General features: G+C 37.3%; 1 protein-coding gene across 1 annotated transcript; it reads left to right on the forward strand.

Annotated features, from left to right (window-relative positions):
- The first annotated feature begins 690 nt into the window (after positions 1 to 690).
- Positions 691 to 5,516, forward strand: LOC132181388 (uncharacterized). Its single transcript, XM_059594583.1, has 2 exons — positions 691 to 859; positions 4,290 to 5,516. The coding sequence occupies exon 2, from the start codon at positions 4,292 to 4,294 to the stop codon at positions 5,333 to 5,335; it is 1,044 nt and encodes a 347-aa protein (XP_059450566.1). The 5' UTR covers positions 691 to 859; positions 4,290 to 4,291; the 3' UTR covers positions 5,336 to 5,516.
- Positions 5,517 to 16,486: the final 10,970 nt, after the last annotated feature.

The raw sequence follows: 16,486 nt of genomic DNA on the forward strand, positions 1-16,486 counted from the left end.
CGGGACAAGCGCTTCCCGGGATTGTCAATCGCGAAACTGTACCATTAATAGTAATTACATTTAAATCACATATTAACACTTGTAAAAAAAATTGTAAAACTATCATTTTTGTTTTCTTCTATTTCTTATGGTTTATTGTAGAGTTTTTAAGATTCTAAGTACTTTCTTTAAATTAAATTATTTAAATTGAGCTAATTTTTAATCATGGAATGGTAAACCTAAATGATTCCTAATACTACTTGATCAATTAATTAATTAACATATGATTAATTAACTTCAATACAAAATCATGTAATTCTTTAAATTAAGTAAACCTGAATTCTTTATCAAATTGATCCATTAGAAATAGGGTTCTCTTTATTTATTTATTTTTTAGTCAAAATTTAATTTTGCTTTATTTACGATGGGACATAAATTTCTTCCAATTCAGTGTAAAGAAAATATTTTCAAACCCATTTAAAATAGTGTCTATAAATATTTAAAATGCACATTAAATTCTTAACGTAACTAAGAACAATTTATTAACTTAGATTGAATTTAATGTGTTTTTTAAATATTTATAAACACTTTACACTATTTTAAATAGGTTGTATTTCTTCTAACTAATTTGGAGAAAATTTCCGTGATTTACGATATACATAAACTTTAAATAAGATATCCATAATTAAATTTTGGTCATAAAATAGTTGTTGTCCGTTTTTCGAAATGCTATTCAAACATGATAGAGGGTGTTACAGATGGCCGGATCTACCACTCTCGTCTCCGCGCTAAAACCCACCGGAAATTAACATAACATTGAATGCTCATTTCCAAAACTCAGATCTTGGCTTTCTGTCTCTCTCCGATCAAACTTTTCCAGGTATGTTTTCTTTGTTTATCTTCTGAATTTGGGTCTCAGAACTTTGTTCTCTCTCTCTCTGCTACCAAATAGAAGCTTAAGATTCAGCATTGGAATTCTCATAATTATTGTAGCAGATTCTAATTTTGATGTTTTCTGAACTTTGATGTAATATTTCGAGGAAGTCGGGCAATTTAAGTAGATAGAATGGGTAGAGCTTGCAGATTGTAATGTGTGAATTTCGTCAAGAGACATTGGTTGGGCTAGGGCTTAGGAAAGACTCTGATTTTAGAGTGAAGAAGTTGAAGGTATAGAAGTCTTATGGCCCCCAATTTATGTTGGGCTATTGTTTAGGAAATACTCTGATTTTAGGGTTTATGAGAAAGAAATTTGTGGGATGGTGGATTTTTAGGGTTAGGGGTGTAAAAGTTAAGGATTTAACGACATGCTATGCAAATAATAATATTAATAAATAAAATAAAATCTTTTTTACGTTCTGGATTTTTGTGATTCAATAGTTGATTGTGGTCTTATGTGGTATTAAGATGGCATCAAAGAGAAATAAGAGAAGAAGAAGAAGAAGAAGAAGAAAAAAAAGGTATCTCTTATATCCGCCAGGACTAGGACTTTAAAATTTCAAAATTTACACAATAAAGAGATGCACCAAGGGTGATTTATTGAACTCAATCAAGAACAGAACTGTAAAAGTCTCATGCTGTCAAGGGCAAGTGTACAGGTTCTATTCTTGAGAGCGGCCACTTCTTGCTTAAATGTGAAGAACTTGTTTGGGATTGCATTGGGAAATAGGTTTATATATATAGAAAAAGCCTCATTTTCAACCTTACCCCACAAAGTAGTTTTGGGCTTTTTTAGAGGAAAAAAATGTTTTTTTTTTTTTTTTTCCTTTTTAAGTTTTTACCAAACCAACATTTTTTTTCCCTTAACAAGCTTTTTAAATGTTAAAGAACTTTTAAGATCCTAAATGTAATCCCAAACAGGCCCCAAGTTAATGACTTTGCCAAAAGAACCCCCAAAGGCCTATCTTGGCAGGACCAACACTGCGTTTTGGGTAAGGACATTTTGTTTGCTCAGGCTAACAAATAGAGCTGAAGCACTACTACAGCCCATGTAGAAAAAATTATTAAATTACCAACATTAAATGACTTGTGAAAACTTAGCATGAGCAAACTTGGTGACTTCTAACATCAAGAAAACTTAAAGATCCACTTGTACCTAAATCATATGTTTAACATTTCTTTGGACTCTACGCTTGCTCTTTCTTAAGTCTTTTCTTGGCTGTATCTTACAGATATTTTTGGTTACTTGATGAAAGAACACTTCAGATTTAGCAGTTTTAAACTCATCTGATGTGATTAATATATGATATTTCCATGTGGTAAGAGTTTCATGCTCATGCTTGAAGTAGGTAATCTATATATTTTTCTTTTAGTTGTTAAAATGAGAAATTCATCCGAACATAGCCAAAGAGTTGTGTCTGGGTTATGCAACTGGAGGTTTGTTCCATTGGTTTTGAATTGAAATATTGAAGATCAATAGGGTTCGTTTGGCAAAAGCCATGGCCCAGACACTGTTTAGTGTCTAGGCCATTCAGACTCAACATTTGGCATATTTTTTCCAATTTTGCCCCTCTCTCTGAAATTTTTCCACAGACCGGTTTTCCCCCTAATTCCCACGCTTTGTGTTTATGGGCAGCGTCTCCCCAACACCCCCCGCCCCCCTAACACGCGTCCGAAAGCCTCTCAAAACCCAGATTTCTTCCCCCACCCCGCGCTTACAGACTTCAACAACACTCTCCATCGTGACAGTTCTCAAACAATGTATAATGGCCCAAATTGGTATGTCAAAAATTCAAGCATGGCAGATCAGAAAACGGAAGAATACAATCATAGTTTCAGAGAAACAAAGGTCCAATTAACACTTACTCTTTCCGTCGCCAAGTGCTGAGCTTCCCATCGAGGTGAACACAATAGAGCAACTCCTTATTCGGATACGGCAACACGTTGAGAAACTTGCCGCAGCCACGAGGCAGCGCCGTGGTGAAGAGCACCGTCTCGTACTTCAAATCAAATACCACTAATTCCCTCGGGAATGTCACATACACAATGTGCTTCCACAGCGGCGAGAACGCGACCCTCGCCATGTAAAGTGGGAAAACTGCCGAGGTGGGGGACGCGGAATTGGAGCCAGCGGCGGAGGCAGTGGCATCTCTCTCCAGTCTCTGCAATTCGGCGCAGTCGGTGGGGATTTGTAGCTCCTTGAGGACGATATCGTCTTCAGTCTCTCCCAACACCTTGACGGATAAGAGGAAGCCCTTGAAGCCGAGGGCGCAGAAGTGGTTGGAGTCGAAGGGGTCGCGGCGGAGGCAGGAGAGGAACTCGGGTGCGGCGTCGTATTGGAAGACGCAGCGGGCGGAGGAGGCGCTGTAGAGGGAGAGAGTGGAGGGACCGTTGATGGCTGCGAGGAGACAGGAGTCGGGCCGGGCCTGGACCCAGTAGAGGTCCTGGATGCCGGGGTTCGATGCGGAGTTGGTCTCGAACCAGAGAAGCGAGGATCGGTCGCGGAAATCGAGGATGCAGATGCGTACCTGGCCGTAGGCGGCGGCGAGGAGGAGATGGGACGATGAGGCCTCCATGGAGAGGAGGTCGCGGCGGAGGGGGAGAGGAGTCCAGCGAACAGAAGTGACGAATGGCGAGAGGGAATTGGAGTTGGAGGGGCTGGGAGAGGGGAGGGGGATAGTGGAAATGAGTTGGAGAGAGCGGGAGTCGACGACGGATATGGAGCTGCTCGCGGTGAAGGCCAGGAAGCCCAAGGGGCTCAAGTCCGCCGATCCAAAGTTGTTGCAGCTCGGCGGCCCCGGGAGCGTGCAGTCCCACGAGTCTAGGCCTGCTGCTCCGGCTGCTGCCAGTGCTCCTCTTGGGCTCGACATTGCCGCTTTTTCTGTCGCCGTCGCAATTCCGAGTGTACAGAGATCTCTCTGACGGTTGGGAGAGGTTTTTATTTTATTTTATTTGGTCTGACTTTTCCCTCCAGGGGAACTTCTGATATGATCGCTAGGTTGTGTGTTCAACGGTTGGTTTTTTACTTTGGAAAATGCACTCGCTCAGACACAAGAGCGCTCACTTTTACGAGTCGTGCGCTGAGATTTTTTTGGAGAAACAATTGAAGGGTAATATGGTAAATGCACGTCAGGGAAAGGAGCCACAATTTTGACTGAACAGTGTCTAGGCTGCGTGGGGCTTTTGCCAAACACCACCTAAATTTATTTTAAATATTGATCATGTTGGCTACTGTAATGGTTATAAACCTTAATCATTTACGGCAAATCTACATAAAAATTTATCGACTTTATTTTCATTTATGTCATATTTGTAATTTTAGAGAATTCATTCAGAATAACTCACTCACTCTTTCTCTTTCTCTCTCTCTGCAGTAATGTGGAAGCATGGAAACAGATCGAAAGCTTGGAATGGGCCTCAAAAGTGTAGGGTCTCAATTTTGATCACGTCTCTCATTCTTATTCTTGTAGTTTTAATCTCAATATATCGTGACAATGGTCAAAATACCAGATTATCATCTGGACTTCTGAAGCAAAAATGGAATAGCTTAGAGTCTTTGGTGCAATTTCATCCAACTGCCGAGGTCCAGAATGGAACAGAACTTATATGGCAAATACCTGATACACCTAAGGCTGTTATCTTTCTGGCTCATGGTTGCAACGGCAGAGCTGTTAACTTTTGGGACAGATCTTCTACCTGCCCTAATTGCATAGGGTTACCTGAAGAAAGACTTATCACCCTTCACGCTCTTGCTCGAAAGTTTGCCGTTCTTACCATATCAAGCACGGGAAGATGCTGGACACTTGGGAAGGAAAGATTCATTGTTAAGGATATTATGAAGGGGTGGGTAGAGAAAAACAATCTTCAACAACTTCCTATTGTGGCTTTGGGAGCCTCCTCTGGTGGGTATTTTGTGTCTGTACTGGCCACTGAGTTGAAATTCAGTAGTATTACACTTATGATTGCTGAAGGCGTATTCGATAGGATTGATATCAGTGAGGATTATCCGCCTACACTGTTTGTGCACATGCCCAAAGATGTATCTAGGCAGCAGAAGATTGATGAAAATTTGCAACTTTTGAGAAATAAAGGTGTTGATGTGGCAGAGATTGAATGCATGGAGTTCCCCTTGTCTCCACATCTTTTATCCGACAGAATCCCAGGTATTGAACAAAGTTTTTCTGCCAAGTTATTTGAGCTTTTCCGGGACAAGGGCTTCATCGATGAAAATGGATATATGAAGAATGATGGGCGTGCAACACGATGGCAAGCAGCTCTCAGGGAGAGTAGGAGTTATATTCCAGATAAGCATTTAGCAGAACACATTCAGGAGGAATTGAATCTTGCATTCGCTTATCATGAAATGACCAGCTTGCATTCTGAGCAGATCTTTAAATGGTTTGAATCTCATATGAGTTGATCAGAACTATGTTGAGCCACATTTTTCCTGAGACTTACAAGATTTTTGTGGAATAAATTGTGGTCAGAATCTGAAGCAATTTCAATGTACAGCTTATTACTAGTTGTAAATGTGGAAGGGAGATGGAAAGTTTACTTGTTACGATTCTTCTTCTGAATCAATTAGAATTCAACTGAATCTTCTTCTCTTGCCATACAACACAAAAGCCACAAGGTCTCAATCCTTGAAATATAATAATACACACCAGATTATCTGTTGTTGACAACATAGAAGCCATAAATCCAACGAGTAAATGCTTTATGTTGGAGAGTTCAACCTCTCTAAATTATACTACATGCTAAAACATACAATAAACTCCAAAGCTCAAATCCTGGAAAAGATTTATCCCACCTTCCTTGTTACACCATGTAAACCTCCTAACTTTATCTTAATATCTCTTAAAGTTGTATCACAATCACTGCACTTTCTTTAAATGCAATTTGTAAATAATATTGTATTTATGACTTAGTAAGTAAAGTAATGTAAGATTAAACAGTGTGTACATGTGAGCTTTTATTAAACTCTTGAACATAACTTATTTTAGAAGTTATTGAGCATGTAAAGTTTATTGGTAATATTGGAAAAATCTCTCTTTCATAAAATTTATTTCGTGATAAAAGCATTAGACTAAATGAAGCTTCGAGTTATAAGTAATACATAACTCCCCATCCGACTTATAAAATAAAATAAATAAAAAAAATTCCCCCCTTCCCTATCCCTATTCCTCTCCATCTTCCTCTCCCTGGTAGCAGTATCTAGATCTAGTTCTTCATACTCATATCTACTTATTCCGGCCGACTTATCCGCTTTCCAATGCTTCTGCGTCGATCAATCAACGGAGTCTCGTGTTCCGGAGCGTATTTCTCACGCACTGACACTTGGATCTCGTGTCAAGTTGTGTCTTCCTAGAGATGTTTACGATGCCGTGCTCCTCTGCTGCTGCTTCTAGTGCGGTTTTGTTGTTTTTAGTTTGCTGCTTTGATTTATTTTTTGTTCTTTTTGTCCTGGGTTTTGGGTCAAGGACGTGAGTTGACTTTTGACCTTTGGGCCAAAGATGATTAGATCAGTGTGGGGGATTATCTCTCACAGTCGGAAAATAAGTTTTGAAAATTTGGACTACCCATATTTTAGATCTAGTATGCTCAGAACAGATCTGTTTCTTAACTGAAGTTGTACATGGGTTAGCGGAGGCTAATGTCATAATCTCATAGATGTGATTTTATTGTAAGAATTTTCTAATTGTATCTATGACTTTATAATTTCATAGCATTTGGCTATGTTTTATCAGAGTTTTATGCTCTGTGATGTAAGAGATATTATGCTCTTGATCTTTTATCAATGAATTATGAAAGATTCCTGTTAAAATAAAATAATAAAATAAAATAAAATCTCATACCATAATTACCTTTGAGTGCAACAATATATAACCTTTGCGAGAGAAAAGAATTCATATTAGTAGAAATTAAAGCATAAGGCATAATAATAAAGCCAACCATTTTTGCATGTTAGCTTATCCCGGAAAGACCACTACAGACTCATCCTATGGCTGCAGGAGAGCAGCCTGTGGTGGGGAATCTTTTCTGACTGGAGGACCATGACTGAGCAAAAGACTATCGTCATAGGTGTATAACCAAGAGAAGGCCACCAGGCTGATAGCCCACACCGGCCACACCTTCGCGTGTTTGTCATTGGGTGCGGTTTTTTTGCCATCTGTAAATCATAAGTGTTAAATGATTCAGTACGGGCCATACACATGTCATTATGGCTTCGTTGGTTAAACACTTAAACTTATATACACAGTGCACATGCGAAAGTCTCATAACATAAAGTAATCGTTAAGCACTCAGTTCATTCATAATTGTAGTATGTGCAAAAAATCATGATGGAAATTACCTTCATGACATTTGTAATCACAGCATAAAGCATCATTGCATCTCTAAAATATCGTGGTACTTTCAAAGCATCATTGCAGGAAAGGTATTTTCATCAAAGATGACATTCCTTGACAAATAGACTTTATTGGTGACTAGATCAAGACATTTATACCCTACATTATTGTAACTTAGAAAAATGCAAGGTTTGGATCAAAATTACAATTTGTGTAAACTAAAAGGACAAAAGAGAGGATAGCATGACAACCAAAGACACGCAAATGTTTATAGTCAGGTTCTTTCTTATATAATTTACAGGACGGTGACTCATGTTGAAGGACAGGAGCGGGAAGTTCGTTGCTAATGAAAAAAGCCATGACAAAGGCATCAACCCAGTATTTGTTTGATAAATGTGAGTGAGCTAAGAGAGTTGATCCTACCTTAGAGTATATTCCTCAAATTTTGCTAAGCAAGACTGTTTTGCTGTGAAGTGTGGGGACAAGATTTTTGGTGTATGATCCCATGTTTGGCAAGAAAATATTGTAATTGGAGTGAGGTATATTCACCTCCTCAATCAGATTGAATGAAGTAGTTTAATGGTAGTCTTGGTAGATGAAAATTGATTTTCAGCTAGTGGCTTAAATTTGACAAAACTCTCAAAGGCTTCAGATTTAGCATATAATGGATAAAACCAAGTATCTAATCAACAGAATTTGGTATCAGAGCTTAGTTCAAAGAAGATTTTTGGGCAGAAATTTGAAGAGAAAACGTAGGATAAGCTGAAGGAGAAGCCATGGCCAGCATAAGTAGCAACGTGAATTGGAGCAATGTCTAGGTACCGATTTTTTCTGGTGAAAATTATGATTTTTTGTCTATAAAGATGAAGACCTTATTTGTCTCTATAGAATCATGGGACATGGTAGAATCAGCATATGAAATACCTGAATCTACACCAACCTTCATAGAAGCTTAAAAGAGGGAATTGAAGGAGAACAAAAGCAAGGATGCTAGAGCTCTTGGGATGATTCAAAGGGGAGTTTCAAAAACTATATTTTGGAAAATTATGAGAGCAACAAGAGCTAAGGAGGCTTGGGATATTCTTCAAGTTGAATTTTTAGGAGATAAAAAGGTAAGAGCAATCAAACTCCAAACTCTTAGAAGAGATTTTGAAAATATGAGAATGAAGGAACATGAAAGTGTGAAAGATTATTCCACTAGATTTTTGGAATTGGTAAATCAAATGATAGCTTATGGTGAAGATATGATTGATTGTAGAATTGTTGAAAAAATATTGATAAGTTTGCATGAAAAATTTGATCCTATGGTGGTTGTAATTGAAGAAACTAAAGACCTCTTTAGTTTAGGTGTCCAAGAGTTGTTGCGTTCATTGAAATCTCATGAACAAAAGTTGGAACAACACTTTGAAAAGTCAATAGAGAGTGCATTTCAATCTAAGCTCACTGTTAATGTTAAAAATTATGAAAAGAGAACATTAAGTCATGAATAAGGTGAAGATGACTCAACTAGGGGAGGTAGAAGTTTTAGAGCAAGGGAAAGAGGAAGAAGTCCAAGAGTATGGTTGGCCACGGGGCAGGGCGGGGTGGGTATTGCCCATTTCTAGCACCCGCCCCGCACTATGCAGGTTTGAATATTTGAACCCGCCACCCGCATACAAGAGCCATTATCCGCACGGGGCGGGTTTGCGGGGCTGGTTCGGGTATTATGTTAATGGGCTTTTTTTGGGGTTTTTTTAATTAGTTGATTGGGCTTTTAATTAATGGGCTTTTAATGGTAGATTGGCTTTTCTTTTCTTTTTTTCTAATTAGTTGATTGCGTTGAGTCTGAAAGGCTTTTTTTTTGTTATTTTTTTTCATTTGTCATATAAATAATGGGCTTTTTTTCTTTGTTTTGTATTTGTTAAAATTTTCATAAAAATAAAGAGTTTTCTTGTTGTGTGAATCAAATATGCAAAACAAAAATAATCAAAATGCAAAAATCCAACTACTAGTTCTAGGATGCTACAATTACAAAAAATAAACCCAACTACAAAAACAATTTAAAAGCCATAAACACATAAAATTTAAGAGACATCGAAAATAAAAGTTCAGCAACCAACAAATAAAATTAAGGCTAGTAGCCAACAAAAAAATACTTCAACCGTAGCAGCCACCAAGGTCTAAGGTCCAAGCAGAATGCAACTTCAAGTTGCTAAGACACTAATCATCCTCAAGTAAAATGTTGTTGTTCTTCAAAATTACTTCTACAATGAATGAAACAAAAAAAAAACATTACAATATCAATTGAAACCAATAAATGAAATTTGTAAATAGAAAAATATATTAAGTAAACTAAAATGATCAAAACGCTAACATAAATCGATCTTATAACTTTCAGCATCATCAACCATATCTAAGTCATAACTTAGGGGTGCTGATCTTAACCAGTTTTGTGAACATATCAATACTTCAACTGTTTTTGGGGCTAGTGAACTTCGAAAAGGATCCAACACATGTCCTTTGGTGCTAAAAGCCGACTCTGAAGCAACTGTTGTAATGGGAATGGCCAACACATCTCATGCTATTTTGGCAATTATTGGGAATTTGGTTGAGTTCACCTTCCACTAATTTAAAATATCAAAATTCGCATTCGCTTTCTCAACATCCTCCATCAAATATCGATCTATTTCCAATTTGCCTTCAATATCACTTTTAGAAGTTAGGTACTTCTGAAACGTATTCATGAAGTAAAGGTTAGCATTCTCATTTTCTTCTATTGTTATTGAGGAACCTTGAGACAATTCACTACCATGTTGAACTTGAGATGCCCTATCTCCAAAGCTGTAGTGATCATATAATTTGTTAAGGATGCACCTCAATTTTTTCATCATTTCAATACATCTATCGACACCAAGAACATCTTTAAACCAATATTCTAATGCCCCCAAAATTTGGTTCGTGGATCAAGTATAACCGCAACAAACATCATCAAGTTAACTTTATCATTGTTATGAAGATCCCTCCAATATTTTTGTTGTACTTCGTCATCATCTTCTCCGCCATAGCACTCAATACATAATCACCATTATCAATATACTCTTGTAAATGCATGTGAATGCCATAAATTTCTTGAAAGTACATATTAGATGTACAATACAAAGACCCCGAAATTCACATTGTGGCATCATAAAAACGTTTGAGAAACTTGAGAAAAGTCCTAATACGATTCCAATCAGTATAAGTAGAAGGCCCCAAACCTTTTTTCTCATTCTTTTCCTCAATCAATGTAGGCTTAAAGTTTTTATCAAACTCTTCCATAAGTTGGAAAGCAGCTCGACATTTTTCAGCACCTTCCAACATCAAAAGTGTAGAATTCCATCTAGTTGGAACATCAAGATACAACAAACCCTTGAAAGAAAGTTGTTCTCTTTCAATACAAACCTTAAACTTCTCAAATCTTGCAGGTGAAGACTTCACATACTTCACCACACTTCTAACCCTCGCAATGGAGTCATCAACCTCTTTCAAACCATCAGTCACAATAAGATTTAGTATGTGTGCACAATACCTCATATGCATAAACTGACTTTCTAATATGACGCCCTCCTTACTACAAGTTCTCCTCTTCACTTATTCTAAAGCAACATCATTGGCAGTAGCATTGTCAACTGTGATAGTGAAAATGTTACGAACACCCCACTCAAGCATACATGACAAAATCTTCTCCCCAATGGTATCGCCTTTATGAGTAGGAATTAAACAAAAGTTTAAAATTTTTGTGTAAGTTCCAAACACTATCAATAAAATGGGAGGTGATTACCATGTAATTAAGGTTCTGCACCGAAGTCCACGTATCAGTGGTAAGACAAGCCCGATCACCATTTGAGATGAACATTGTCCTCAACTTTTCCTTCTCAGACATGAAGAGCTCAACACAATCCTTCATCACAGTATAACGAGAAGGAATTCCAAACCTAGGCTCAACTATCTTCATCAAATCCTAAAACCCTTCAACTTCCACAAACCTAAATGGCAACTCATCCTTAATTATCATCTTAGCAATTGCTACCCTTATTTTCATAGCATTGTATTTCGTAATCACCAAATTACCAATAGATCCTTCTCCCACTGCCATTTGTCATTCCCTTTTAACCTCAAAACTTAACTTTGATTGTGACTTATCATCTTTATCAAACCTATCAGGATATTTTTTGCAAGAATTCCTCAAATGCACAAGCATGGATGAAGTACCTAGCCTTCTAGTGTGACAACTAAACAATTTATTACAATACTTGCATTGTGATTTAGGATCCTCAGGATCACCCCCCCCTGGTAAAATGTTCCAAAACCAATGATATTTGCTCAGATTTTTTAGGTTTTGGTGGGAGACCTGAACTAGGGTTTTGAGTGCTAACATTATGACTATGAGTAGATAAAGCAGAACTAGAACCAATATCACTAGTTGAATGACCATCCATGAGTCTACAATAAGTGGTAAAAAAAAAAAAAAAAAAATCAATACTGCATAATCATCTCATTTTTCAACATGAAATCAGTACTACATCATTATCACACTTTTCAACATGAAATTGCATAACAAAAAATAGTAAAAACATCTCCATGAGCAACAAGAGCCTTTTAGCTTAGACAATTACCTTTCACAGAGAAGGTTCACGAAGAGATTGAGTTCTGATGGTCGCTCTGTCGACTCAACTAACGACCTAATGAGATCACGGAGTTATGAATTAAACAAGGGAAAGCGGATCTTATATGGTAAAAAAAATCTTAGCATCAGTAATATCCAAGCTCATTCCCACTAACAGCTAGGAGGTTTCAAATGGCAAAAAATAATGAAGACATTTCTCACACCATCAGAAGGACCCAACGGATTGTAGATACATGAGCATGGTTGCAAGGACATGAAAATCAAACAATACAGATCAAAAAATCATACCTTAACAAAAAATCACTACTTCAACATTAAAATCATTACTTCAACAAAAACCTAAATTTAAATGCAATCCTTAACAAGAATCTAGAACAAAAAAATCCTTAAAAACAAAAAATCCTAACATTACAATATAACCAAATAATACAAATCAGACCAAGAGGTGATTCGGTCACAAAGGTCACTATGAGAGCCAAGAGAGAGAGAGAGAGAGAGAGAGAGAGAAACCTGGGAGCAGACTGCGACAGTCAGTGCTTTGGGAGAGGCGAGAGAGAGAGGAGCGGCGACAGTGAGAGATGAGTGGCAAGAGTGAGAGTAGAGAGAGGAGTGGCAACACCAGCAAGAGCAAGAGTGAAAGTCGAGAGACGGAGAGAGGAATAGGATGGAGAGGAAGGGGATGGAGGTGCGACCGTGCAGCTGATGAGAATGAGAATGAAAGATTCTAGGGTTTTTTAATTTTTAAGTGTATATATATATATACACGAAGCGGGGCGGGGCGGGTATCCGCAAAAAAAAAAAAAAAAAAAAAATCACTAAACCCGTAACCGGCCCTGCCTTGCGCGGGTTGGATATTTTCCAACCCGTACCTGCAAAATAATACTTAAAACTACGCGGGTTGGGCAGGTTTTTGCCTACCCCTATCCAAGAGGAAGAGGTAGAGACAACTATGTAAGAAAACCAAGTGTTGAAGGCTCTCCACAAAGATTTAATATTTGCAAGAAAAGTAGTCATGATGAGAAAGATTGTTGGTTCAAAGGAAAGCCTCAATGTTTCCATTGCGAGAAGTTTGGCCACTTGTAAAAGAATTGTAGATTATTGAAGAACAATCAACAAGATAATTTCACCGAGGAAAAAGATGGTGAAGGAAACTTGTTATATGCATGTCAACATGTTTCCGAGAAGAAAAATGATACATGGGTCTTAGACAACGGTTGTAGCAATCACATGACACTAGAGAAGGAAATTTTCCTTGACACTTCATTCCACTCTAAAGTGAAGATGGGAAATGGTGCTGTGGTGGATGTTAAAGGAAAATGCAGTGTTGGAGTTGAAACCAAGAAATGGCTGAAGAAAATTCGTGATGTTTTATTTGTTTCGGAGCTTGATCAAAGCTTGCTTAGCATTGGATAGCTTATCGAGCATGATTATGTTCTTCATTTTGAAGGCCATACGATCCGTACTTGTACAGTTTATGATGAAGGAAGAGAAAAAGTTGGTTGTGGCTGAAGTTAAAATGGCTCCAAATAGAAGCTTTTCACTTACTTTCAAATATGCAAAATACAAGGATTTAAAAGCTGGTGTACTTGATAAATCATGGTTGTGGCATAAAAGATTTGGTCATTTGAATTTTCAGAGTCTCAAGCTACAAAATTAGAAAAATATGGTGCAGGGGCTTCCTATTATTAGTGAAAAGAATGAAGTTTGTGTGTTGTGCCCTTGGCAAGCATCATTGACAATCATTTTCCAAAGGAGTAGCATGGAGGGCTAAAAGATTCTAGAGTTGGTGCATACTGACATTTATGGGCCTATGCAAACTCCTTCTCATTCTCAGAACAGGTACTTCATTCGCTTTATTGACGATTATAGTTGCATGACTTGGGTTTACTTTATGAAACAAAAATATGAAGTCTTTAATATTTTCAAAAAGTTTAAATGTCTTATTGAGAGGCAAAGTGGTTGTTTTATTAAAGTCTTGAGAAGTGATAGAAGGAAGGAATGTACCTCAAATCAATTCCATAAATTCTGTGAAGATTAAGGCGTGGAGAGGCAATCGACAATCTCTTATACTCCACAAAAAAATGGGGTATCCGAGATAAAGAATCAAACAGTCATGGAGATGGCAAAGTCTATGTTGGATGAAAAAGGATTACTAAAAGTCGTTTGAGTTGAAGCTGTATACAAAACTATTCTTTCAATGAATAGATGTCCAACCAAGGCCGTGTGGGATAAAACTCCATTTGAAGCTTGGAGTGGAAGAAAGAAATCAATCAAGCATCTCAAAGTGTTTGGTTGTATTTGCAATGCTCAAATTCCAAAGAAGAAGAGATCCAAGCTGGATGAGACAAGTGAGAAGTGCATATTTGTTGGCTATAGCTCAATGTCAAAGGGCTATAGGCTGTACAACTTGAAAAACAACAAAGTAATCACTAGTCGAGATGTCTTATTGGACGAGAAAGCAAAATGGAATTAGGACCAAGGCCAAGTTGAAGAACAATTGATTCCAACGACTGTTTTATAGCAAATTCCAGCCCATGGAAATTCAAGCAATGATGATAGCAGTCACCCATCATCAAGTTCAGCTTCATCACCAAGCTCACCATCATATCCAAGCTCAACCTCAACATCTCCAAGCTCAAGTCCAATGAAATTGAGGAATTTGGATGATATTTATGCAATGTGCAACTTTTGTGTTGTTGAACCTGAAAAATTTGAAGAAGTAATGAAAGAAGAGAGTTGGAGAAAAGCTATAGAAGATGAATTGAAGTTATTGAAGAAAAAAAAAGAACATGGAGGGTGGTTGATACTCAAGACACAAAAAAAAAAAAAAAAATCATTGGTCTAAAATAGATTTACAAAGTAAAGTACAATGTAGATGGGTCGGTTCAAAGAAAAAACGAAAGACTAATTGCAAAAGAATACTCAGAGCAGCACGGAGTTGATTTTCATGAAACGTTTGCCCCAATAGCTCGCTTGGATACAATTAGAGCTCTAATTCTTTAGGAGCTCAAAAGGGTTGGTTATTGCACCAACTTGATGTCAAATCAGCCTTCTTGAATGGAGAGTTGAAAGAAGAGGTGGATGTTGAACAACCTCAAGGCATCCAAGGTGAAGAAGAGAAAGTGTATAAGCTGAGAAAGCTTTTATGGGCTAAAACAAGCTCCTAGAGCTTGGTATAGCCATATTGACAATTACTTCAATGAAAGTAGTTTCAAAAGGAGCAAGAGTGAGCTAACCTTGTATTTAAAGCATCAAAGTAATGTTGATTTCCTTATTGTTTCATTATATGTTGATGATTTGATATTAAGCAAAAGCAATGCTAAAATGATTGAAGAATTTAAGAAAGATATGGTGAACAAGTATGAGATGAGTGAGATGGGACTGCTACATTACTTTTTTGGTATTGAGTTGTATCAAGACAAAGAAGATGTGTTCATTTCATAAAGAATGTTGCTGAAAAAATTCTGAGAAAATTCAGAATGGTTGGTTGCAAACCAATGGCTACACCCCTTGCAGTAAATGAAAAATTAAAGAAGGAAGATGGAGGGAAAAAGTTGAATGCTACTCTTTATAGAAGTTTATTTGGAAACTTGTTATATCTCACTGCTTCAAGGCCTGATATCATGTTTACAGCAAGTTTGCTATCAAGGTTCATGCATTCTCCAAGCCATTTTCACTTTACAGCAACAAAAAGGGTGCTTAAATACATTCAAGACACCACAAGTTATGAATAAGGTATTGCAAAAATTCCATGGTGAAGTTGCTAGGCTTTTGTGATAGTGATTGGGGTGGTTATATTGATGATATGAAAAGCACCCTAGGTTATGCATTTTCACTTGGATCAGATGTGTTTTCCTGTCCTCAAAGAAGCAACAATCAGTTGCTCAATCTTTAGTAGAAGCTAAATATGTTTCAGCATCATTAGCTATATCTTAAGAAAATTCGTTGAAAAGAATACTTGAAGATATTGGTAAAAAGTAAGAAGAGGCTGTACACTTACATTGTGACAATAAATCAGTCATAGCAATAGTAAAGAATTATGTTTATCACATCAGGACCAGACACATTGCAATCAAGCATCACTTCATTAAGGAAGCTATTGAAGAAGGTGAAGTGGATTTAAAATTTTTCAAGTCAGAGGAGCAAGTAGCTGACATTTTCACCAAAGCATTGCCAAATGAGAAATTTCAGCAACTCAGAGAAGCACTAGGAGTTCAAGAACAACACATTAAGGGGGAAAATGTTATAAATTAATGTGCTTTGACTTATTAACTTTTACCTTTGGTTGTATTTTACTAAACTCTAGTTTGTTGTAGGTGAAAATGTGTATATGTTGTGAAACTATGTGTGTGTGGTTCTTGAACCTACTTTTGTAAAAGCTTATCTTATGTTTTGTATTGAGGAGCTGTTGAAAATCAAAATGTTAGAGAAGAAGAAAAGTAGAAGAAAGAGCTGAGAGCTAACTTTCAGAAAAATCCCTTTCTCCCATGTTTATTCTTTTGTTTTTCCCCTACTTTGTGCACATTTTCTACCGAAATTCTGTAGCTACTTCCTCTCTTGTTTACTTGTGTTTCCTTTG

Source organism: Corylus avellana, chromosome ca5, assembly GCF_901000735.1.
Source record: "Corylus avellana chromosome ca5, CavTom2PMs-1.0".
In the NCBI taxonomy this organism is placed as follows: Eukaryota; Viridiplantae; Streptophyta; class Magnoliopsida; order Fagales; family Betulaceae; genus Corylus; species Corylus avellana.